Source organism: Lagopus leucura, unplaced genomic scaffold (assembly GCF_019238085.1).
Source record: "Lagopus leucura isolate 7727_CA_CO unplaced genomic scaffold, USGS_WTPT01 Super-Scaffold_100001, whole genome shotgun sequence".
In the NCBI taxonomy this organism is placed as follows: Eukaryota; Metazoa; Chordata; class Aves; order Galliformes; family Phasianidae; genus Lagopus; species Lagopus leucura.
The window spans coordinates 64,978,430-65,003,958 of NW_024962262.1; the positions used below are offsets into that span (position 1 = coordinate 64,978,430).

Consider the following 25,529-nt stretch of genomic DNA (forward strand, 5'->3'; position numbering starts at 1 on the left):
TCTTCCCTCCACCAGATGCTAAACAATGTGCTTCCCAAATTTGAAATGGTATGTTTAACTTCACTTCCTTCACTTGCTATGATAAAAAAAGTTCCAGCATTAGACAAAGGAAGGCACGTAGCTACAGTCAGTCTAACCTGTTGGATATTATTTTGGAGATTCAGCTAGAAAATTTTCCTATGATGTACTCTTTCCTCTTTTCTTCTTAGTGAATCCAGAAATCCGCAAAAATTATAACAAAGAGGAGAAGACTGTATGTCCCAAATGCCCAAATGAATTTCAACAAGCCTCACAGCTACTAAGGAAGCTTAGTTGAACTACCCTGGAAAATATATACCTACATAAGCCTACTGCAGTTTAAGATATAGGTTTAATGCTGAGGGTTGTTTTTTGTTTTGTTTTGTTTTTTAACACATCTTTTAGTTCAGCATCAATTTACAGATGCTCCCATTAATTGCAATAGTATTTGAGCATATGATTAAAAAAACAAACAAAATTTCTTCTTCATAGAAGTACTGAGGTTGAACACTGTGGTTACCTTCCCCTATGCTCAGAACATAATTTTGAACACCTAGCAAAATATTTAATTCGCAAAATTCTTTGTTAATGTGATCTTACAGTTCTCTTCAAGTAAAGCTGATAATTTAATTCCACTCTCTAGCACTCCTTCTTGGTGGTGATCTTTGCATTATTTAACCATTTAATAAACTGTTCCTCAAGTTGCCATAAACAATGAGGCCAGAGAAACTCTTTTTGACGAAATAGTTTATTATCTAAAATCACCGCAAAAAGAAGCTTCACTCCTACAGGCATCTAATCCATCACCCTTGCTAGAAAATTCCTGCTGCTAAGGCTACCATGACATTTGGCATCATATGCCATATGTAAGGCAGAATTCAAAGTAATTGACAGGAAACAGATAAAGTCATGCTGGGTCAGCTAGCCTACTCAGTGCTTATACCCCAGCTGCAAGATGTGCTTTCTAAAAAGAGGGTACTTGGGATACAATGGATAATAAAGCACATCTAGTCACGGTTAAAATCACAACACCTATGAACTATGAATAATCACAAAAGCATGAAAAAAGAGAACATTGAGGACATGAGAATATTTAAGAAAGCTAATCTGATTAAGCTGAAGATGGAATTCCTTACGTGCAAGTCTGCAACTGGCCAAAGAATCAATGGGGCACTGTTAACTGGGCACTAAGCAGGTTAGGTCCAAAATAACAATCTTGATATGTCAGCACACAAATTTCAAATATTGCCTTAGAAGTCCTGTACAGCAGATCTCCCTGGCAGAAAAATATGTCAAAAAAAGATACAGAACTTTTTTTTTGTTTTTCCTTCACAGAAAAAAATCCAATGACTTCAAAAAGGGTGCAAATTTTACCAGACTCCCTCCTGTCTATTCACAGAGCATGTGAAAGAACCTCTTTTAACTGATGCAATGATAATTGTAATTAAATATGGCCAGAATACAAGGGTGGTTACTTTTAAAGTACCACCTTCATACTTAAAAATTCATACTTAAGCAAGATAATCCTAAAACTCCATCAAATGTGTGTAGTTTAGCATTTCATTAATAACAGTTACATTCTTGACTCTGTTATAACAATTTAACATAAAACATACGTTCTGAAGTTCTGTGCATTCAACATCTGTATTTTTGTAAGCCTATCAGTATACAGATTGTGGTCCATGGTTAATATTTTTACTACGAAGTCAGACATTTTTTTAACATCAGAGATAGGCACATGGCATACAATTTGACTTCCATCTATCTTGCTGTTGGGTTTTCTTCTTCCTTTAAAAAGTTCATAAACTTGGCTGAACATAATCGCATACTTTTCTTGGAAAATTCAATGATTAACATAGAAAAATCGCAACTTTTTTTTTTTTTTTTTTTTTTAAGTGTTGTATAAGCTTTCATGTTTATTATCTTAAAAAGCTGAATGCTAAAAATATCTTCAAATACCCAATAAAATTTTATACTTTATATAATACGGAACATTACAGCAACATACATATAACAAAATATACAAAGTTTATTATAATCAAAGTTAGAAAACACTTTTTCAAACTGTTCAGTTTTCTAACTTGGATGAATTAATGTACCTTTGAAAGCCTAGTATACTCAGAAAATAAGATTACAACTTTATTCTCTACACAGAACAGATTGTAAATACAGGTTCATTACCATCAGCACGTTTTACACACACTTGTTTTCATGATACTGAAGTTGTAAGATTTTTCTCTTTACTAATTAACAAATTTAATATCCAGAAATAATAGAATAAATATAATGAAATTTACTTTGCTGTTCCATTTAGATAGCATTTTTCTAATATAATTCTTGCGATAAATATAAACCTGTGCATTTATTAAATCCCTGAGAACATTATCAAAATCAACTCTCTTGTAATTACCATTCACCATCTGTTCCACCAGGGCCTCAGCTGATCTGCTGGCATCTTGCAGCTTTCTGTACTTCTCAGGCTTTTCTCGCTGGATGGCCTGCAGCATGACAGGAAAGGTGAGTGTTTCAAAAGAGGAAGAAGAACGTAAATAATCTCAGGGATGTCCTGATTTCTTGAGACTGCTTAACCTGCCACATTGCCCTGCCTGCCTCCTGATTTGCAAAGAAAGCACGAAGTATCACATACCAAGTTAGTCTTAAAGTCAAATACATGACTTCAGAATTGGAACTCAACAGAGTTGACAAATGATACACGTCAGTATTTTACAGACAAATCATAGACAAATTAAGAGCTATTCAAAGCCCAATATTTCAAAAGAAAAACATACGTTCAACAGAAATTCCTTGTGGAGGAATAGAAAATTTACTTTTCTTTTTCATGTAACTCCTATTTTTATTAGTAAGAATTAAGATCATGCTAACAAAAATACAGGGTCTCATGTCATACTGAACCCATATATGATTTGATTGCTTATTTTAATATTTTGTTGTCATAAAAAATGTAAAATGGATATTCAAGTAGGTATGTAACATATATAGCAGACATCCATATATAAGCCAGTAGCTAGGAGTTAAGAATAAATTGCAGAATCAACACAGGGTTTTCATTATATATTGTACCTAATACTTCAAGTCACTTTTCCTTACTTAAGAAGTTCTCACTCATGTTTAGGTATGTTCACAGTAACTGGTAATTGTAGGTACAGCTTGAGTTTCAGGATGAAGTAGAAATCTAAATTTCTATTTTCATTTGACTTGGTAACAATATAGAAGGAAAATAAAACTGTATTAGATCTAACACCTCCTCAATTACGTTTAATAATTAAAAACATCATGTTGATTTTAGACTAATTAGTCCATAGGTATAATTATGATGCTCTAAACTAGAAGGCTAAATTTCTCTTCTAGTTCAGGAAAAGCCTAAGGCTATAATCCAGTTTGAAACCAGAAATAAAACACACTATACATACCGCCCAGAGATCCTACCTAAAACAATCTCTCATTATTCAGAGTCCACCAACTAATCACAGCACATATACATATACAAAAGGAAATGCCACAAAAATCTTAGTGTGACATACAGGAAACTTACAAAATCCTGGCTGTCGCTTCTCAGTCTGGCTTTTCAAAATATATATTTAACATACTGCTAATTATTAATGATAATTTAATCTTAAATCATCCTTGAAATTTCATAAAGTTTAACCCAATAAACTCAAGGTAACGATATTACTTGTAGTTTCTGTAGGTCAACAAAATCTTTTCAAAATTAAAAAGTCAAAAAACCTCTTCTGTTAATTCTCTGCAGAGTTTCAAGACTACAGAATCTTAATTCTGTCTATAATGCCAGGTATAACGAACCTAAGTCTAACTGCGCAGAACTCAGAACAATCATAAAATCATTGAAATATATTGAAAATAATCTTGCTCTGTCTGCAGTGCCAGATGTGTAATTATCGCAAGTGTTACTGCACTGAACACAAATGAATCTTTCAAAACCTGATATACACTAAAAAAAGCTTTTGGAAATATGAAAACACGACACTGAAGCATGTGACAGGGAACTCTTCAGTGTCTGATAACAGACCAGGAGTCTGGAAAAAACTGGAAGCATGCCTGCTTCTTTCTCAGAAGATCAAGGTTTTTAGATCCTGAGAGAAAACAAAAGCACTTTCATGTGAAACACTTAAAAATAAACACGAAAGTTTGGCACACATCAATACCTCCCTGCACTCACTTTTTGTGTTATTAAAATATATCATAAAGATGAAGGGCTAGCAATAGATAAAGACATATGTTTACACACAGAAAATACAATGCCAAAAGAGAAATGGCTGTCCTCTTGGTCCTCATACAAAGTATGGGACAATTTACCTCATCTGTGGAGAAAGCAGACTTAGTTAACAGCACTAACGTCTTACTATGGTCTTAACTGCACATGCTTCAGTTGTTTGTCAAACCCACAATCTTCATCTTATGTTTTTAAAGTCTTCTGAGGAATTTTTGTAAACAAATGTAGAGTGCCAAGAAATAAATGAAGTAACAGTTTCATAAACACCTCTCATTTATCCTTTCTGATCTGATTTGTTATTGTTTCCTGTACCGAAAAGGACAAAACTCTCAATTCAGATTTATTTACAATAAAAATACACTGGGATAAAATTGAAGAGGTTTGTGAAATTTGGAAACTTTTACATTTATTGTTATCAACACTGCTTTGTCTGATGAAAATTTATGGTAGCTGGAAAAAAAAAAAAAAAATTTCCAAAACTGAATTTATTTCTTTTTATATTCTTTTTATTTCTTATACTTTTCCTTACTCTTAGGAAAAAAATAAAAATAAAAAGACTTTTATATAATACGGGATTAATTCTCTGAGGAATATTTTGTAACTGGCAAAACAGATGTGTAATGCCTTAGTTCTAACTGATGGAGTAACATTAAAGGCACCTTTAGCTAAATACCATACGAAGGTGAAGAGGTTATTTTCACAATATTATAAGAGTTTTATTTGGCCCTAAGATTTTAGTTGGTAGTTAATGACTTCATAACATTGAAGACAGTTGCACTTCAGAAATTCATGTTATTCATATCAAATCAAAATCCCATTTTAAGAACTCTGACAATGGATGTACAGTTACAGTAATGCCTGATCTCTTGTTGTTCTTGTCAACTACACCTGTGGGCAGAAGTTTGCAATATTATTATCACTGGATTTTACAACAACTGAGCTTTCAAACATCCAGACCCAACAGAGTATCTCTGAAGATTACTAAATGAGAATGAAAAAGTGAGAACTGAGCATTTAAGAATGCCAAGGGAGCAAATTTAGTTGTCCAGGGTATCTGACATTTTCCCTTACATCAGTTTCTTACCTTCATTTACCTTTGATCTTGAATTTCTAGATGCTTCTTGGCTAATTAAAATTCATTTCAGTGAGTTTTATTCTTAATTTTCTGATGTGAAATCTCAAGTTTTACTTCCCTATAAGCAAGATTTTCTACCAACTTTTTGCACCCAAACCCTCACATATTATAATATGAATATGTGAACTTATAATAAAGAAGGCTCATCGGAGTTTTAGAGAAACAAGCAAACAAAAACGCCTGAATAATTGCTAGACCTGTTTCCAGAAAAATGCACATATTAACTGGAAAATGTTAAGGATATGATGCAGCTTTAAGATATTTTAGGCATTTATGTATGGATGTCTTCACTGTTTATGCATAGTACTGTTGTCACACAGTGAACATCTACACAATTGTGATGTCCAGTCTCTATGGCCAGTTAAGGCAAGTATGTTTTTCTCATAGCTGAGAAGGACTAGAAATATTTTTGCTTCTCTCCATACACAGGAATGGGCTTCTATGCATCTCTAATATATTCAATTTATGTAGCACATCTGCCAAAGGCTAATTTTCTGCCAGTATCTGAACAGCTGCTGTCTTAGCAAACATAGTATGTTGCATACAATCTGCTCTTGGCTCCATCTCCCCCAGGACTTCTCTGAAGTGGGATGGGAGCAGGTTTTTGATCTTGAATCACTGAATCATCAATGATGGCAAAAGAGCTTCCCTTGTGGCTGTTCTGTCTGAAGTCTGGGTCCGTTCACCTACAGATGTACTTCCTATATAATAAAGAAGTAATCCCACTGAGAAAAAAACAATGAATAGAAACAAGATGCTTTGACAACAACAAAAAAACCCACATCCAACTAGTAACCTGTCCTCAAAAGAAAAGTAGAAAGGAACATCATTAGGAAAAGGCTATGGGACTGAGTTGCTACCACAGTAGGCAACAAATGTTAGGTCAGACATTAGTCATCACAGGTGTTCTGTGCTACATCATCTACAATGTCACATACCGAGGAAACTTTCACTTAAAAAGCCACTAAGTACAAGATGATACTTTTTTTATGCATGTGTGTATGGCATCATGCATGTTGGGGTATGATTATGTATGTCAGTACTGTACAATCTTTTGCAATTATCCCTGATGGTTTCCCTTTTGACATTTTACCTTTCATTATATGCCTTCTGCAACTTTACTAGAGATTACAATCCGATAAAAACTGCTATGTTATTTTTCATTGATTAAAGCCTCATTTAGAAAGAAATAGAAACTTAAGGAAAAAACAAGGAACAACACTGTGCAAATCAATGAACTAGACAGTACTTCCTGCTTTGTGTATTAGTTGAACAGCAGAAGACTGAGACCAGGCCAGTCCAATTTTTAAAACTCAGCATTTAAACCTTCATCCTCTTAGTTTTTTTTTCTTTTAAAAAAAGCAACACTTGTTTTTTATTAATAAGAAGAACTGAGAACTGTTCAACAGAGAATCCAGATATTGTCAAGTGCAACCTTAGATAGTTCTATCAAATTAAAATTTCATCTCAATATTCTGTACCTTAAAGTTGCTAGAAGCTTCTGCATGTGCATTGATCTTTTCAATGAAATGTACTACTTTTAAAAGAAGTCAAAGCCAATCTTGTTTTTTAAAAATATTTACAACTTTAATGAAAGATGTTAATTTCTCTTGTTTCTATTTAGAGATATTGCTCTGTCTCAGACTACTTTTAATACAAAGCAGATTTATTTTATGCAATACTTATCATTAAAGAAGTTGGAAATTGGTTTCTTAACCATCAAATAATTTGGTTTCTAAGGAAGTCAAAGAAAAATCCAAAATTCTGCTATCTCCAGTGTCCTGATTTCAAAACATCCAGTATGAAATTCTATACCACTTTTCTCTTCCCTGTCTTCCTCCATTATTATATATGTTTTCACTGACACTTCACAAATGCACTTAACAAATGCACTTAACAATGGCTTCCCAAACCCAACTTTTTTCCACAGCACCAATGAAGGCAAGGTAAGAGCTGCTGGGAAATTCAGATGGGACCAGAGGAGGATCTGTAGTTCACCTACCTCTATCCCCTACTTGCAGTGACACAGATCACCACCTCCTCGGGAGCAAAAAAAAAGGAAAGAAGGAGGAAGGTGAACCATAGCTCCTGAGTCCATTAATGGTTTTACAGAGTCTTAAAAACTGACAACATGAGATGGAGTGTCTTACTGATTAGGGAAACCTAATAGTGGAGGTATTCAGCACAATATGAAGGTCAAAACAGGAGCTGATTTGCCATCCTTGAAACTGTGTTCCGCAAAATGGGAATATATGAAAGGGAGACAGGAGCATTTTCTTTTCTTTTTTTTTTTTTTCCCCATCTACCACAAAGATGGAAACAACAAATTATCTGCATATCTATTTAGGATTGAGACAGTACACATTACCCCAGTATGGAAGCATCTGAATCTATCATTTTCTCTGCATGTTTGAGCCAGTTTATATATTTTTATGCATATAGTTGTGTATATTTACATATCATGAAATGGAGTCGTAAACTAAATTCAATATATTACACTCTAATGGATAATTACACAGTAAGTATCCATTAGATACTTAAGTATTAACACTGGGATAACATTAACAAATAAATTAAGATTATTGTAACAAAAGTATGATTTAACAAGAAATATCAAGATGTGTATTTACTGTTACAGAATTCAGAGTTCCTCAATCCTACTGTTGCTAATTTATGATGGACAAGCAAAGAGTGAGAGAAAACAGCATCAAAAATTAACTTCAGTACAGTAACTTTGTTCTCTCTTTGTTTTAGCAGCACGTATGATTTCATTTTTTAATGAAGTCCCATGACACGCTATTATACTATAAGCATAATAGCTTATTATAAAAACTAATTTGCCTTTCTCTTATTCAGAAAAGGTAAGCTTTCTTGCAACTAGCTACAAAAAATAAATACCGAAGAAAATTTTTACTCGTTTAGTTTTCAAAGGCTAAATTCAGAGTGTGTGAAACATGCACAAACATAGTTACTCATTAAGCAGTGCAGATTAACTTTGCAAAAACTAGAAAGAATCATTCCTGGTTCGGTAAAAGAACAGATTAAAATAATGTTTGTGGAAATTCGTTATTTTCAGATACATTTTACAGCACTGTAAGAATTAGATACAAGTTTTCTTTAACATGCACTAAAAGATGACATTTTCCACATTCTTCAGTTTATGCACGGAAAATGTCATATTAAGCCATCAGTGTGGAAATATCATGCATATTTTAAAAGTAAATTATAGGCTTGGATTCAATATTACTGAGGACTTCCATGAATCTGTAATGCCTTAAATCAAAAATGATCTCTCTATTTAGACACCTTGTATATCCATTTTGGTGCCAAAATCTGAAATGTACAGAAATACTTAACACTTCTAAATTTCTCATGCATACGATCAATTGATGCTTGTCAGTTTAGATTTGAACTCATTTATACTTGGACTTTGAAAGCACTTTGACAAGTGAATACAAGCTAACAAACATATATATTAGTACTTTCTCCTACATTGACTCTTTCTCTGAGATCTGAGAGATTTCCTTCCTTTCGATATATTGCAAATTCAGGACTCTGGAGTACTGCTTCTGAGCGTGTCATCCAGCTATGGAGTTCTGTTGTATCCGAGTCAAACCTAAGATACAGAGAAGAGCAAGAAGAATTTCAGTTCAACATTTCTGACAATAGCATTAACAGCAGAAAAAGTTAACCAGCTGCTTAAAGAAATAAATAAGCATCAATAATTCCTCTTTGAAAAAGACACTTTAAAACCCACCATATCTGATTAGAAACCTCATAAAACTATTCACTCTAAAATCTGAAAACATACTCTTTCATTTTTAAGACACTGACTTGACAGCTGAACAGATGCAGCAGTTTTCAAATAAATGTTCCAATTTTACAAGCTGATGTTTTTGGAAGACATTAAAGAAGTGGCTCTCACAGTTGAATAAAGTGTATCACAAGCACTGTTGGCTCAGCTGAGGATGTGTGGCGTATCTGGCTCACAAAATGCAGCCTTTGTACCCGATAATTCTCTGCCTTAGTTTGTACTGCCTGCACTGTAAGGAAAAAAAGCAGGAAATTTGACCATTAGATTGGACCCTCTTCTGATTGACTCAAATTTGTTGCAGAATGTAATTACTAATCAAGAGGAGACTATAATTTTCCTACAGCTAGAACTTTTGGAAAACGGAAATTAAGATTCCTAATTCTGCATAAACTTTTTAAATGTTTTTTGCTGTAAAGCCCTTTTAATTATAATCTGGATTCTTTCAGAAACTCCTTTAAAAATAACCTTTATTGTTTCCTACTCAGAAAGGAGTAGCTCAAAATGAAGGTTACTGCATGCAAATTTTTCAGTTGCAGATGTACTAAAATAAAACCATAAGTTGATTTTATATCTATCCTGGTTTTTAAAGCAACAATCTTGAGATAATGTTTTTTCACTGAGTTGAATTAAACTGTAAGCTTGATTGCATTTCTTTATTGTACTTTGAGTTTCAATATTTATATCTAGTTTATAATTACTTTTCCTTTGGTATCAACACAGTAAAAGCAACAAAACAGAAGGATCTAGAACAGAATTAACTGAATATTGTAAACATAGGCCTTTTAATTTATGTAATTAAAAACGTACTAACACCAAGAACTTGGACAACAACTGCATCTTTGAAGAAATTAGATACTTTACAGAGATATACACCTAAATATAAAAGCTAAAACACAGAGCTGAAAGGTACTAATCTAGTGCTACAGAGATCAACATAAATAAGTGAAAAAACAGGACAGGAATTTCATGTCTGCCCAAATATATTTCTGTTCCCCTTTTATTTTTTTTCATTCTCCATTGTGATCCTTGTGACTATTTAACAGTAAGGTGTGAATGACTGAGTAATACATAATCAAAGCAGTAGAAAGAATCACACACTTCCCTAATCCAGCCTCACAACCTATATCAAAATTAAAACCTCTTAAGAATAATGTTTATGGAAAAATTGCTAATAATTCTATTTGCACACTCATTCAAGGAGGAAAAGATGATGGTGAGGCAAGGGAAGTGGCAGAGATCTTCATTTCATAGAGGACTATACATTCAGAGGCAGAATACAAAAGAAAATCTCTCTGATGGTTTACAGAATCTCTGTATTGGTATCAGGTTCTAATCCTCTAAATCAAATTGAACTGCCAGTGAAGAGATTCCTGCCTCCAAGTCTGTGCAACAGTAAATAAATTGTTATTCCTGAAATAGGATGTCATCATTTGTTCAGCGTATAATAGCTGTATATTTAATAAACACTGTCATGAAATTTTACAACTAGGACAACAAATCTATGAAAGCCAGTATTTCCACATAAAACCGGAATACTGTTTATTCAACAAATCGCAAGCACTAACTGCATACCTAATCGCACCAATAACTGCAGGAGAATACAAAAGCATGCTTTTGTAACTATGACTTATGACTGTTCAACACATCTTAAAATGGAGAACAACCAATTATAAAGCCAATGGATTGCATTACTAACAATTTCATAGCTGTTCCTACTGTGCTTTTGGATGTAAATTATTTATGTTCCATATCTAACAAAGATTGCCACCATCTCTGCCCAATGACCAGTGGTGTGAAGCTCTACCAGACAAGTCTGCACAAAGTAGTTAGTGAAGTCCTTAGTAAGAGCTTTATTAGGTCACTTAAATTAAAACAGATGCCTAAATGATGTAACCTCACTTGAAGATCAATAGGATACAACGAAGCATCCAAATGGAATGTATGCCTTTCCAAAATGATGGAGCAGTAATACCATACAATCCTATGTTTCATGAAATTATCTGATTCAGGGCTTGCCAGCACCAAACGAGAAACAGGAGAACCTGCTCTAAGGATCAAGACAGAATGTGGTCGGAGATTTATAGGTATTCAACTAGATGGGACTGCTGCCCTCTCCTCCTCTTTTTTGAAATTCAGCCAGCAGCATACCAAATACTCTTCAAGAATTAGCAGCCCACATTGGCAGAAGGGTTGTCACTCTGCTACCAAAGTGAACTCTATTCCTTGTTCCTCTCACAGCCAACAACTGTACAGGCAAAGGAAAAAATGGCCACTTATTTCACCTTCCTTAAATCTATAGATGTGGCCAGCTCTTCAGCCACCTATCCGCAGTTATTGTAATTAGGCTGTTCTATAGCACAGGTATGAAGAAGCTGTAAACTGGAGAACACAGAACATCAGATACAGGATAAAAACAAAGACAACTTTATCAGTTTATGGGTACTAAACTCTCTTGACAGCAGGTAAAACTGTCATACTTCTTTTGTTCATTCCATTCTGTGGTTGCAGTTGAATAGGAGCACTGAGAAAAACCTGCTAAAAAACAATGTGATATTTGCTAAAGAATAGTCTGCTATTAACTTGGTATAGCATGGAAAATGACAGAGCAAAATGTTTACAAGAGATCATTTCTTCCTTTCTTTAAAAAACGGACTTAGTCTCTTCCTCTGCAACATCCACCCCTGAAAGTATAATACAGAAGAGTTGAAAATTTGGGAGTGTTTTGATAGAATAACAATGATCAGGAAAAAACTACATGGCTGAGATTCATCAGGTGTCGTAAGTATTAGCCCCCGCGGATACATCTGGACAGAACAGATCTCAGATGCAGATGACAGATTGTTCTGTCAGTTGTAGTTTCTTCTGTTTAAGTAAATATAACTCCACAAACAAAGGTGGTTTTTTTGGGAGGGGGAGGGGGCGGGGGAAAGTTTAAAGGCATATTGCACATTTCAAGAGCCTTGGAAAAAAATCTCATATTCCGCTTTTTTAAAAACAGGAAATGCAGGTAGAATATGGCATTTAATCATTGTGCTAGGACGACTGGGTATTTCATTTCTGAGTTGTTTAAGTTACAAAGTACAGTAACTCCAGATTGATATATTTGATCAATAAGGTCTTTAAATCTCATAAGTACAGCAATATATTTGGCATTAAAAAAAGTAATGAAATATTGCATTTCTGACCCAGTAAAGTTGGGTGCGTGTAGAATTTGTTAAAATAAATCCATCAAAGGGAATAAAACCACACCACTTGACACAATCACTCCAGATAATTACCTCAGTATAGAGTAGACGTAACCTTGCTGCCCAGCTAAAATTTCAACCCACAGAAGAGCGTTTAGTGCCTCTAAATTCTTTATGGAGTGCTCATGCTTTAGTTTTCAATTAGTTTGTCTTTCTGCTATTCCACAGCAGAGATACGATCCTATACTGCCCTCATGGCACCCTCATAGCCCCACACATCTCTTACAATAACTCATTTTCTTAATCATACTAAACACAGGCCCACTGCAGATTCCCATTCACAGCTCTCTTGCATAGATCACAGATCATAGCATACAAAAGATTTGTTCAAAAAATTACTCCTTCTTCTCCTGGGTTTCCCTTCCAGTACAGGACAATCTACATCTTTAAGTATTTCACAAGTTAGTTACATTTTTTTCCGTTCATGGAATTCCTAGCTAAATATTCAGCAAGGAATATCTCGCAGAATTTTCTGGAAGCAGCCTGAGTAGAGAGCAGCTCCATTCCTGGGCAGCCTGTGACTGAGGAGGTCACCTCTCCCCTCAGCATGTTATCGGGACTGAGTGCCTTGTCTCAGTAAGAGCCAGGCTCCACTGGAGCTATGTCCTCTTCTTGGCTTCATATTCCTGGATATATACACTGGTCCCATATCATTCTCACCATTTCTGGGAGCTGAGTAGTACAGAGTGCTTTTGGGGAAAGGTGGGTGTTTCGCCTTTCCTGCTCAGAAGTTGTGACATACCACACGGAAGCAAAGAGCACTGGGATGGGGATGGGCTTTGTCTCACTAGAAGAAGCCACAAACATTTTCTATTTTATGCCATAGCTATTAAATAAGAAATTTATGTTTTAAGTTTCCTGCAAAATAGATGAGTTCCTCCCAATATTGTGTGGGAGGAACTCTACCTATGCTAAGAAGCTTAAAATTTCACTTTTTGATTGCAGTAACTTTTCATTTTGTTGTGCTACTTATCCTTCTGCAGTTTGAGGCAGGTAAGGAGAATTTGTGCTGAGTAATCTCATCCTCTAGACTCCCTCTTCTTTCACCATTACTGGAGGATTTCAAGATGTGACTGAATTGGGTGCAAGATAATCTCATGTAGGCTCTTTTGCCAAAAAGATTCGACATGATGATGTTTTGAAGCTCATTCCAACCTCACCCGTTCTATTCTGTGATCATCTAGCAGAAGAATGGTATATTTTAACGGTATATATAATGGTATATATTTTAATCACAATGGTATATTTTAGACTTGTATTTTTCATCTGTTTTACACACACTACCATGGTAATTTTCTCTCATTTTGAATGACATTCTGGACCTCCTCTACACCTGTGATACTATTCAGTTTAGCTTCATCAACATTATTATCTGCACATTTCTGCAATACATATTGAGGCATCAAAGAAAATAATTAATCTTTTTAATCTCATAGTTCTCCTTCTTTAGACACTCTTCCATGTTACCTTTCTCATAGTAATAAACCATACTTTCTCCAGCCTTAGCATTTATGCCTTAACAGTGTAATGGAATGCTTTGATTAAATTCAGACAGATTAGATGCACCACATTTCTCATATGTGAGAGAAAAGAGCTGAGGAGAATGAAAGTCTAGAGGCTGCTGTGTTCATTAACACCATTTGCCTTCAGCAAACAGCCAGTGGCTAGAAATGTAAAGCATTTTTAAATGCAGTCATGCCTCCCTTTGAGTGCCAACAGGTAACACTTCCATAGTACAACAGGCAATACCAGGCACTAGATGTGAAGAATGTATATTCTCAGTTTATTAGTAACTTATGCCACTTCTTGCCATACAAACGGGATCAAGAGTAAAAAAAAAAAAATAGTGGACATGAAGTTTTAAAATACATACATTCTCAGAACTTGATATATCCATAGTTATTCTTCATTCTAGATTAAAACATTTATGAGTTGTTCATTCTTTCATTGTTCATTGAACAGAAAACTATAATCCTTTGTCTCTGGCACCTTTCTCTTTTCTCTGGCATTGGCTACACAGATACAATGCTAGTACAAGGACTATCCAGAAAACTGAATAAAAATGGCACTCATCTTTCTAGATTTGCTAAGTACAGTTAAATGATGGTGAAAGAGCAGACACTGCATTTTTATAAGTGGACAAGGACAATAGCCCAGCAGAGTTCCTGTAAAAGTGCTTAGCAATCATCATTTAGTTCAGACTATATAATTCTGTACTGTAGTGGACTGCTTGAAAGAAATAGTAGCAGTGGACTACCTGGAAAAAATCTTTAAATACTTCATTGTAATTTTTCCCTCAATACTTTTCTATTAAGAAACAAACAAACAAACAAACAAACTGAAACTTTTCTAAGTGAGCATTAGAGCCTCAAATACAATATTTTTAATGAAATGAAGGCCACTTTATTTTCAACAGATTTATAGTTTTGTTAACAGTTATTAAATGTAAAACACTAGATGGAGCAACTACCCTGCCTTAATATACCTCTGTCTTCAAAGGACATGGTATCTTTCAAATCTGAAGAAGAACATTATTTTCACAACAATGTTATGACAGACATTCCTTGGAAATATTAGGATGCATGTACAAAGTTACTTATTAACTGAAAAAGAAAGATATCTTGGGTATTATTAAGGAACAAATGTATTATAATTACATATAAATTAAATGATAAAAAGCTCTACTCTGCTTCCTATTTAAAAACCTATTCTAAATTGAATAATTTTCAGATTTTTCTATGCTGCAGAACTGACTTATGTTTTTTTCTAGTGCTATGTCAGTGAAAATAACACCTTGGCAAACCTTTCACCTATATACAGGTTTTTCTACCCAAAAACTTAATGCATGTTACATGTACCTCAAGGCCTAATGTCTTACAGTGCTTTTAAGACTTCTATACAGCTCTAAGTATATATATGCATTTTTTCCATTCTTGGATGTAAATAAATTCAAAAAACAAAAGTCAGAATATCCCTGAATTATCCTGAAGTTTTAAAGCACTAAATTAGAAGGCAGCTTTAGATTTTGGTGAAGGAAAAAAAAAAAGTCTCCGACTTCTTTTCTCTGCTTTCCATTACTCATGGTAGTAAGTTGCTGTAGGAGGAAAGAAAAAAACAACAGCTTCTTTACTATGCATTTAGGCCACAGCGAATTGGCACAGTGGAAATATGAAATCAACTCCTGTTTACGCAGGTCTACAGAGTCTTAAGAATTAAATTCCTCAGAGTAAACGAGGCTCGTACACTTTAATTCTTTCAAACCAGTTAGAAAATAAAATTTAATAATAATTTAAAATTTGCCATTTTTTTCCTCAACTAAGCAGCTGTAGAATCCTTTGCAGTATTCACAGAGCAGCTAAACTAATCTTCTACCTTGAAACTAAGCACCTAGCACTTCAGTGCATCTTTGAGAAATCTTTCTTAAATTCACAAAATGCAGAAATCAAATTTGGAGCACACTTTTTTTTTTTTTTTTTTTTTTTTTTCCAGAATGTAGCAACGCAGACTGATGCCTACAGCTAGAGAAGTACTGAGGAATGAAGGTGAGAAAATGTGGAAGTATCATTCACCCTCATCAAAAAAAGCCCCAAACCACCTTCCTCCCAGAAGAAACTACGCAGATTCAAAATATTTTCAAATTGAGACTTTGAAGATAATATTCATTTCATCCAGATTTAGCCATTTGAAATTTACTTGTTTAGTTTAGTAAAGAAAATAATTTGCTGCTGTAATTGAAGACATGCTGAACTAAAAAGACATTTTCTACAGGAATAAGATATTGACTGTAGTTTCAGATTCCTCTCAGTCCTTATGTCCGCTAGCTTGGAATTCATATATTAATCTGAATATGTACATATATACATACACACACACAAACACATATTTCCAAAACTACCACTAAAATTAGAGTTTTAAGTCTTGCTTCTAACATCATATTCTTAAGTTCAGTGCTTGAGACAATTTTACTCTTTAGAAGTCTTTCTTGTGACTTTAACAAGTGTTCAGTATTATTCCAAAGTCCACTATAACTTGTATGAGTTACACAGAAAAAACATTGAAAATCACAGTATTACACATTTCACCAAATAGTAACCCTGCCTCTCGATAACTGAAAAGAATAAAACCTGAACTTTGGAAATGAAGCACTACTTGCAGTCCAACTACTAAAAACATAAATTCTTTAAATTTTAAAGAATTTAAAAAGGTGAAAACTTTCTTTTCTCCAAGTCACACATGCCCTATGCAAAATATACCTACTGAGTGCAGTTACTATCATAATGACATTGACATAATGATTAACATTCTATACTACAAAATAGTTGGGATAACACAAAAAAATCTCTATAAGTTATCCTAAGTAAGGAAAGGTAACAGTGAGTTGGCATTTGAGTACAGAAATAGCATTTTAATTTCAAGAAATTCTGCACAGAAATATTGCAGTCAGATGACTAATTTGGCATTCTCACCCAACTTTATTATTATTCTCTCTCCATGTCTAAATGATTCTCACCTCTTCCTAATTTCTGAATCCACAAGGAGTTGCCTCTTTTTGTGAGGAGGTGGTGGTGGGAGCTCCTCTTTAGCATGCTTAACCAGGATTTGTTCCCTTGTGGTCACCATAGTGACAGTTTCCATTACAGTAGTCTGTGTTAGTGATGTCTGAGTGGAAGTGACAGCCTGCGAAACCTGTGAGAAGTATTAAAGCAGAGGTCAAACATTGTTTGAAAGATTTCAGTAAAGATCGTTTGGAATAGCAATAGAAAAATAATGAGAAACTGCTCCTGTCTAATCATCGGCTGACCTTCAGAAAAAAATAACATTATACTGAACTCAAATCAAACTGTTTTATTTGTCTCATACTATGTGATTAAGGTAACCGCAGAAGTCAATACCAAAATCAGACTGAATCTCAAACAGAATGAACTTATGGCTTGCTCTTATAAAATGGTGAATGAAGAAAATAAATAAATGGGAACAAAAAGGTCAATTTTATAAAGAAATTGAATAAAGAAAATGTGTGAAATATTACCACTGCTGTTATTCCGCTGCCATTCTGAAGATTTATTCCTGAGGACTCATAAAGCATTATGATGTCACTAAATTACTAGTTGCTATTTTTACCCTTTATAATAATCTTTAAACGAGAACATAGTTCATCACAACCTACTTGCACAAAAAGGCAGTTAGCTTTCTGTCATGAAATCTTAAATTAGAAAACATGCACTAGAAGACAAGTAAATTTACTTCCATTTCATTTTATAACTAAAAACTAAAAGGAAGAAGTAGTAAGAGACAGCAAAACTCAAATATGTAACATGTACATAACATAATGCATTTACACCAATAAAATGCATTTTATACTTTGCAGGGAAAAATGAAAACTAACTCCTAAAAAAGTCCAGTTGCATTAAGAAAAAAAGAAGTGGGATGATAAACAGTACTGTCTGCTCATATCTGTCAGGATGATCTTGTAGGTCTTTTCCAACCTTGGTCATGCTATGATTCACAGTTCCAGTGACACCTGAAAACGGTTCAGGGCAGTGAAATGGAAAATAAAAGGAAGACTTTTACATCAGGTGCAGGCAAAGCTGCGTACCAGACAAGCACTGCTTCTTATTTTATTGCTAGCATGCAATAATTACAAAGGTCTACCAACAGAGAGACAAGAACATTAGTACCTAAAATTTCACAGTACAACATATGTAAATAATCTATTAGTTCTTGTATCAGAAACTAGTGACAGTATTGAGTAAACTTTACTTGAGACATCAGTACTTCTAAAAAACACTGAAGATGCATACTAGGTATTTAACTGCAGCTCATTTCCCACTTCCTGCGCATACTGAAAAATTAGAATGATGAGGAATGAGGCGTGCTGTTAGCAACTAGGCTTCTTTTCAGCAGGCAACACTGGTAAAGTTAACAAAAAACTGGAAGAAAAAAAAAAATACTGCTTGCTTTGCTGAATATTTCATGCAGCATGCTGAACAAAGAAGTCTTGCTGATCTTTGTCCGGTCTGCCAGTGAAAATGATGGATAGGAAAGTCCACGTTACTGTAGTTTTGGCAATCTCATTTAAAGCAGCCAACTCAGTGCTGTGCTTTTCTCTATATAAAGTACAGCAGTCTGAACTTCAGAGAAAAATCTGAACAAGTCAGAACACTACAAAATCAAGATTCAAAGCGGATGTTTTCTAAAATCCTTGGATTAATCATATCAATTGTAGTAAGCTGTTTGTGAACTGTGACAACTTAGTTAACATATGAACTACATAAATTATGGGGAAAAAATGCCACTTTTTATCACTACAGTATTATCTATTAATATCCTTGGTTTCGTTCCCTCAGCAAGATGTGCTGACTGATATTTTCAACTACAGAAATCTCCAGTATAAGGAAACACTTCAGCTTAGTTTTATTAAGATTTAATACAGCATTCTTTGCAACATTTTTAAAATTAATTTTATTTCTGGACAGAAAGAAAGAGCATGTTAAAGTTTCTGAGATCTAGGGTTCTATGCAATGTGAGGATAACATCTGTTCCTTGGTTGTCTCTGCAGCTAAGAGCACTCCAAATCCTTCCTTGCTCTGTATATACAGCTCTGACTTCAACCTCCTTTTCCTCTTCTCACTGTATTCTTTTTGCACTCAGTTTTATCTAAAAGTCGATGATAGGATGTTTCTGACACTTGAGGTCACATCCTGCCATGTTCCATTTCCCAGTCAATACCAGGGTATAGTCTACACTGAAGCAAGTGTAAAACAGAATAAATCACACCTAGGGTACTGTAGGAATCATCTGCAGCACCCTACCAATTACACAGTAGCAGCAGTTCCAGCTGGTGATTTGGAACTGTGCTTCAAACGCAGGCAGTGTAATTACCATATGCTCAGAGCAGTCAAGTCACGATGCTGTTGGGAGTAATGATTTACATGTCAAAACAGTAAGGAAGTACTTTTCATGCTTAATCAATAGGAGTAGAGGTTAAATACTATATATTTCAAAATGAAATTGCAGAGATGAGTTTGATGTTCATAATCATTCTAATTACAGAGAAGGGGGAAGGCTAGAAAGTACTGAACACCACATTGCAAGGTGAAGTTCAGCAAAATGGTACACATTTTAAAAATGCACATACTAGAGGGTAAAGGAAAATCCTTAAAAATATAAGAAATTAGCACTGAAATGGTTTGTTTCACTTATAATTCAAGGACAATCCAAATAATGACAGTACAGTTTCCTTGTCTCTTTAAGTTTGTGAGAGGCATATATGAATCTGAGGAGTGATACAGACTGGGCCGTTAACCCACTAGAAAATCATACTGGAAGTGCTAAGGTGACTCACAAAGCTGCACTTTAAAAGGCTTCCAAAATACAATGCTTGCCTTCAGTTTCACATCAGTAAGCTCATCTTAGAAACATGTTAAAAGTCATCTTTTTTTTTTTTTTTTTTTTTTTTTTTGAATGGACACATTTCAATCTTCCTTTTCATCTTCTGCAGATAAAGGTATATACAACGTGTGTGTAGTAGTTGAGTAGTTTTATGATGTTTTATTTCTCTTTTATATGGCAGCCTACCTTTAATGACATCATTTATTGCTGCCTTTGGAAATGCCCTGAGTCTTGATATAGTCATAATTTTCCTTAACACTCGCTTTTGGAGCTGTCATGAGTTCTTTGATAAAATGTATGTATGCAAGTAAGGAAGCTCAGATGAAGAATGGCATTTTCTTTACTTTGGGAAGATTTTCAGTACAATGTAGTGAAGCATAATGAGCTCACTCAAGGGGAGTTTAGAGTTTCTAAAAGTTATACATCTACTCTATAAAAGTTGTCCTTGTCCTTGTTTCCAGTGTGTGTTCAATGAAAAAAAAAAACAGGCACTTTCATGATGAAAATAAACTGCTTTTGAGGGGTGCCAGTCTCTCTCATCTATGCCATCCATCGCAGAAGCAGCTTCAGCCATGAGTTCAGACTGGATGCTTCAAATTCACAGCAATGAATTACCTAAACGTAGGAAGACTTGCATTCTACTTTATGCACATTCCTTTTGGGATTTATAACTGTTCCATGTATAACTAGAGAATCAGCTTTGATCTAAGGCTGAGATATCCATATAATTTCTTATTTTGCTAGCCAGTTAATCATTTAGTGACACTTTAGTAAGAGAGAGAGAGGAAATATGATAAAAAAATACAGTTAAGAAGGTACTATGAGAATCATTAATGAAACAAAAAAGTTAATTTTGAAGTCTGTACTCATGTTGAAAGAATAAAATCTGCATTTTCTAATGATTTCGGAGAAAAATTATATATTAACTGTTACCATCTTCTCTCCTCTCCAGTTCACAATTAGATGAAATAAGTAGATGTTCTAGAGGCATTTTCTTCTTGTCTGTTCATGTAAATAAGCTCCATAACAAATAGAGCACACCAACAATATCTGCCCTGCCTAGGTAGAAACACATGGCAATAAGTACATTATTATTATTTTGTAGTGCAGAGGTAAATGCAAGGATATACCTCAAGTGTGTAACAGCACTTTAGAGTTAGCACTGAATATCAAATATCTCCAGAATTTGAAGCAATATGCCCACATGAGCATACCAGCTCTCCGCCAAGCAAAGTTGCTTCTCCTCAGAGAAGTGTGGCATTATGATAACACTGTTACACTTGTTTGGGTTTTGGAAACCCAAATAATCTCCCACCTGTGCTCCATTATGATTTATGGATGTACAGCCTCAGGTGTTCACAAGAAGACTGGTTTTGTTTTGTCATCTTGGTTCCATTTTCAAAATTGAACTTACTTGCTTTTAGGACTAATTAATAATCTAAACGTTTTAATATTTTGGACTGTTTTCAAAAGCTGTGTTTATTTTTTCCCAACCCATCGTGACTGCAGGTTTTAGAAATTTTATGGATATAAGACACCAGCAGCCTTTATTATATACCTACCAGATAGTACTCTACAATCTCTTCAGGAGGATGTAGAGTATTAATTGAAACATGTTTTTTAGCCTATTAACACGAACGTGTCAAAATAAATGAAGATATGCATCCTTCAAGGAGTGTAGATGAGTATACAAAAGGAGGATTTAAGCTACCTTCCAATTAAACTTTCAAACTGACTTTAAAAAGTTTTCATGGAAAGTGTGGGAACTCACATAACATTATGAATACATGTTTTAAATATTGGTCTTACAATGAAGACAAATTAAGACATCTATGCTACTAATATGGTTTTGAAAAAGAAATTAAGTAACAAAATATGAATGAAGACATTATTTATAGAAGTACATCAATGTAATGTCTGTATTATCCAGAACACTGATTCTCAAAGAACAGTTTATAGGACATGGACAGTTTGTAATAGATTAAGCAGCCTCTTCATGGTTCCTTTTTCCCTGTATTCATTGCATGTGTTTTATGCAATTTCTACTTCTCTCACTTTGGTAGGCAGCTTAGTCAATTCTAGCACACATAGTTTATTTAATAAAACTTTAACATGCCTGTAATTCCTGTTGTTATGACTCATTCTAGTATTATGAAATAATAGTAAATGAGAAAAGTTATGACACTGTCAAAATCAGAGAGGTTAAAGTGTTGATTACTAGCAATATTTTACAAATATATGAGAATAATAAAACATTTTGAAGCTTGAATAGTATTGTTATTTAAAAGAAGCTACCAAGCTCCTTTTTACATATGCAAGAACACGTACCTGAATAACATAAGTATCATGTAGGCTGTAATTAATACTGTTCTACAGTATTTGCCCCTTTTATGAGACATGACAGTTGTAGGCATCCATGAAGAAGTACTAAATTCTTGAAATCACATGACCCAAGCTGTCCCAAATTCAAAACTCTGGATTTTCTTTTGTGTAAAAACTACATGTTCCTTATTGTAAATATTCATTTTCAGTACTTTTATTACTACTCAAATAACTGTCATACAAAAATAACATAATATAAGAAAGTGGAAGAAAAAGTGATCAGATATGGTTTTGAATCAAACAAGAGAGAGATGTTGACAAATGGCTAGGAAAGATGAAAGGATACATTTTTGAATATTATACCAGAGCACTTAGTTTTGTTATCCAGTTAATAAAATGAGAAATTTTAAACCACATTTTATTTTTTAATATTATGGTAAACAGAAAGGAGCAGGATGGAATAGTAACAAATAACGGCTTATTTTTCCCTCAGGCATTTGTGCCAAAAGGACAGTTTTCTTTATTTTTTCAAGCTTCTCTTTCTGTGGCCTTTTTTTTTTTTTTTTTTTTTTTTCTTTTTAATATATGAAAGAGTTAAATATAAGCAAAATTAAAAATGTAACCATAAAAGCACTGCTGAAAATAAATAAAAATAGTAGTTGTTTAGCTAGTGAACAGTTTTTAACACTAATTTCAGACTGTTATTCCACAGACAGCCATAAAAACAGCACATTTGAAGTGACTAACTATTACAGATTAAAAATAAACTAACTGAATATTTCCATTTTGGATTCTACCATCCCTGAAAGCACAGTTAAGAACCTGAGTAATCAACATAGTGACGACAGACAAAAAAATTAAAGAGATACCTAACATTCTGGGGTTATATTGCAGTTGTATCATGCTATCCTAAAAATTGTGTCTTAAGAAATCACAAAAGAAAAAATAAAAAAGTAACAAACAGCACCAAAACTACTGCAAGCATCTGACTGGCACAGGATTTGAGTGTCAACAACTGACAAAACAGTTTGACGAACCTGCTTAGAATTGCTCTCCAACTTCTGCACAAGGCTATCCCAGCGCTGGGCGAAGTTTTCAAGTCGGCTTTCCAGCTTCTGAGCGACTGCTTTATTTTTCACAGCTACATGGAGGTCTTTGCTGAGTGACTTCAGCTTACTCATCATTTGTCTTTTCATTTCTATATCTCCTTTTAGGATCTGTTAAACAAAGCAACAGCAGGAAGACAAATAATTCAGACAGAAGCAAAACAAACAAACAAACAAACAAAAAACACCTTAGAAAGAAAGGAGCACCTAGAAGGTGCCCTACAAAATCATAGAATTGCCCTAGTTGGAAGAGACCCAAAAGGATCATTAAGTTCAATTCTAGGCAGCGCAAAGCACCACCCAAAATTCTAACTCTGTGTCTGAGAGCACTGTCAGACACTTCTTGAACTCCAGGAGTTTGGTACTGGGCCCACAGCCCACACCCCCAGCTGCTCCTCCCCTGACGCAGATCCATGCCATTCCTTCTGTCCCTTTCTCTGTGAGGAGCTGCAACGACCATGAAGGCTCCCCTCAGCCTACTCTGCTCTGGGCTGAACACACCTAGAGACCTCATCTACTTCTCATATGTCTTGCTCTCTGTATCCATCACCATTTTCGGAGCCCTCACTGCAGGATCTCCAATAGTAGTTTTATTTTCTTCTTATACTGAGATGCCCAAAACTGCACCCAGTGCTGGAGGTGAGGCTGCAACAGTATAGAGCAGGGAGGGGCAACCCCTTTCCTTGACCATTTGGCAACGTTGATTTTTATACATTCCAGGGTACAGTTGGCCATTTTGGCTGTCTGGGCACACTGCTATCTCAGGTTCAACTTGCCATCAGTCACACCCCCCACGTACCTCTCTGTGGGCCAGCTCTTCAGCCTCTCATCCCCCACTGAATGCATGCAGCCAGGGTTCCCCATCTCAAGATAAAAATTTGTGACTTGCTTGTGTTAAATTTCATGCTTTTGGTGATTGCCCAGCCCTCCATTTGTCAGGATCTCACTGCAAGGCCTCTCTATGCTCAAGGGTATCAACAGCTCTGCCCAGTGTAGTAACATATGCAAACTTTTCTAAGTATACCTCAAAGTCTTATATTCAACACTGACAAAAACATTAAAAATAACTGGCCCTAAAACAGAGTCCTAGGGAACCCTACCAGTCACTGGCCGCCAATCTGATGTAACCCCATTTTCTATAACCCTTTGAGCCCAATTGTTTACCCATGTATTTGACTAGCTGGACATTTTGTTCAAATGGATACTGTAAAAAACAGTACTGAAAGCTTTAATGAAATCCAACAAGATTACATCCATTGGCTTCCTTTGGTAAAGAAGGGAAAATGGGCAAGAATGTTTTTCACAAACTCCAATACCTCTGCGCTGTTGTACTGTAAAAACTGCTGGTGAAGCTGACATAGAGGAATGGACAGATTGCACTTCATAAAGCAATATAAAATGACAGGTGGAGCAACTCCAGACACAAAAGCTTGCTTCAGGTAGTGATATAAATAAAAAAAAACTAACAGCTGTGTGGCTTTATAACCTTTAAACTGCATGAATATTAACAACTATATCAACATTTCAAACAAAGGTTCTTAAAAGTTTTGTGGTATTTTCCATACAAAGCATATTAAAAACAGGGAGGAAAAAAAAAAAAAAAAAAAGATTTCTAGAAAAATATTTAATCCCTAAGTATGATGAAAAAAATGAAAGCACTGAAGGAAAATGACAGGATCATCTCAGAGGTCTTTTCCAAACATGCTAATTCTATGACTCTACAAAAATAGCTTAGTTCTGTCAGGACTGGAGAACCATATATTCTGCATCTTTCTGAGATCTTGGCTAGCCCTGGTTATGCAGCAGTCGTATCTCCTGAGGAGTCCAGAAGTCTGGCGAGTCCTGGAAGCTCTATTGAATGTGCAAATGACACAGCCAACCAGCTGAGAACCTGGAAACTCCAGTGTACAACCTCTTTGAGTCAGCATTCAACTGGAAGGCAAACCTACTGATCACTACCACCTAATACTCTCTTGCGATAGTTTCAAATAACCTGTACAACCATACTGGAGGATTCTGTTTTCACATTCTCTTACTGAAACTTGTCAGTGTTTTATACCAATGAACACATTTTAGTTTTGATTTTTTCCAGTACAGGAAGAGACCTTGAGCTAACAACATTTGTCATTTAGCTGTTGGCAAGAGAATAAACAGGACTGTTTGATTTTTTAAAACTAATTATCAAATAATTCAGTCATAACTTCTATCAAGTGCATATTGTAAACTCCAGTATTGGAACATCATA

General features: G+C 34.8%; 1 protein-coding gene across 12 annotated transcripts in view; it reads right to left on the bottom strand.

Annotated features, from left to right (window-relative positions):
• DMD (dystrophin) overlaps positions 1-25,529 on the bottom strand; it is a 986,794-nt gene that overhangs the window by 665,505 nt on the left and 295,760 nt on the right. For all 12 annotated transcript variants that reach the window (XM_042866635.1, XM_042866641.1, XM_042866633.1 and 9 more), the window contains 4 exons: positions 23,216-23,395; positions 16,975-17,150; positions 8,898-9,021; positions 2,429-2,516 (listed from right to left, as the gene is read on the bottom strand). In XM_042866635.1, coding sequence (XP_042722569.1) covers positions 2,429-2,516; positions 8,898-9,021; positions 16,975-17,150; positions 23,216-23,395 — 568 coding nt within the window. The remainder of the gene's footprint in view (positions 1-2,428; positions 2,517-8,897; positions 9,022-16,974; positions 17,151-23,215; positions 23,396-25,529) is intronic.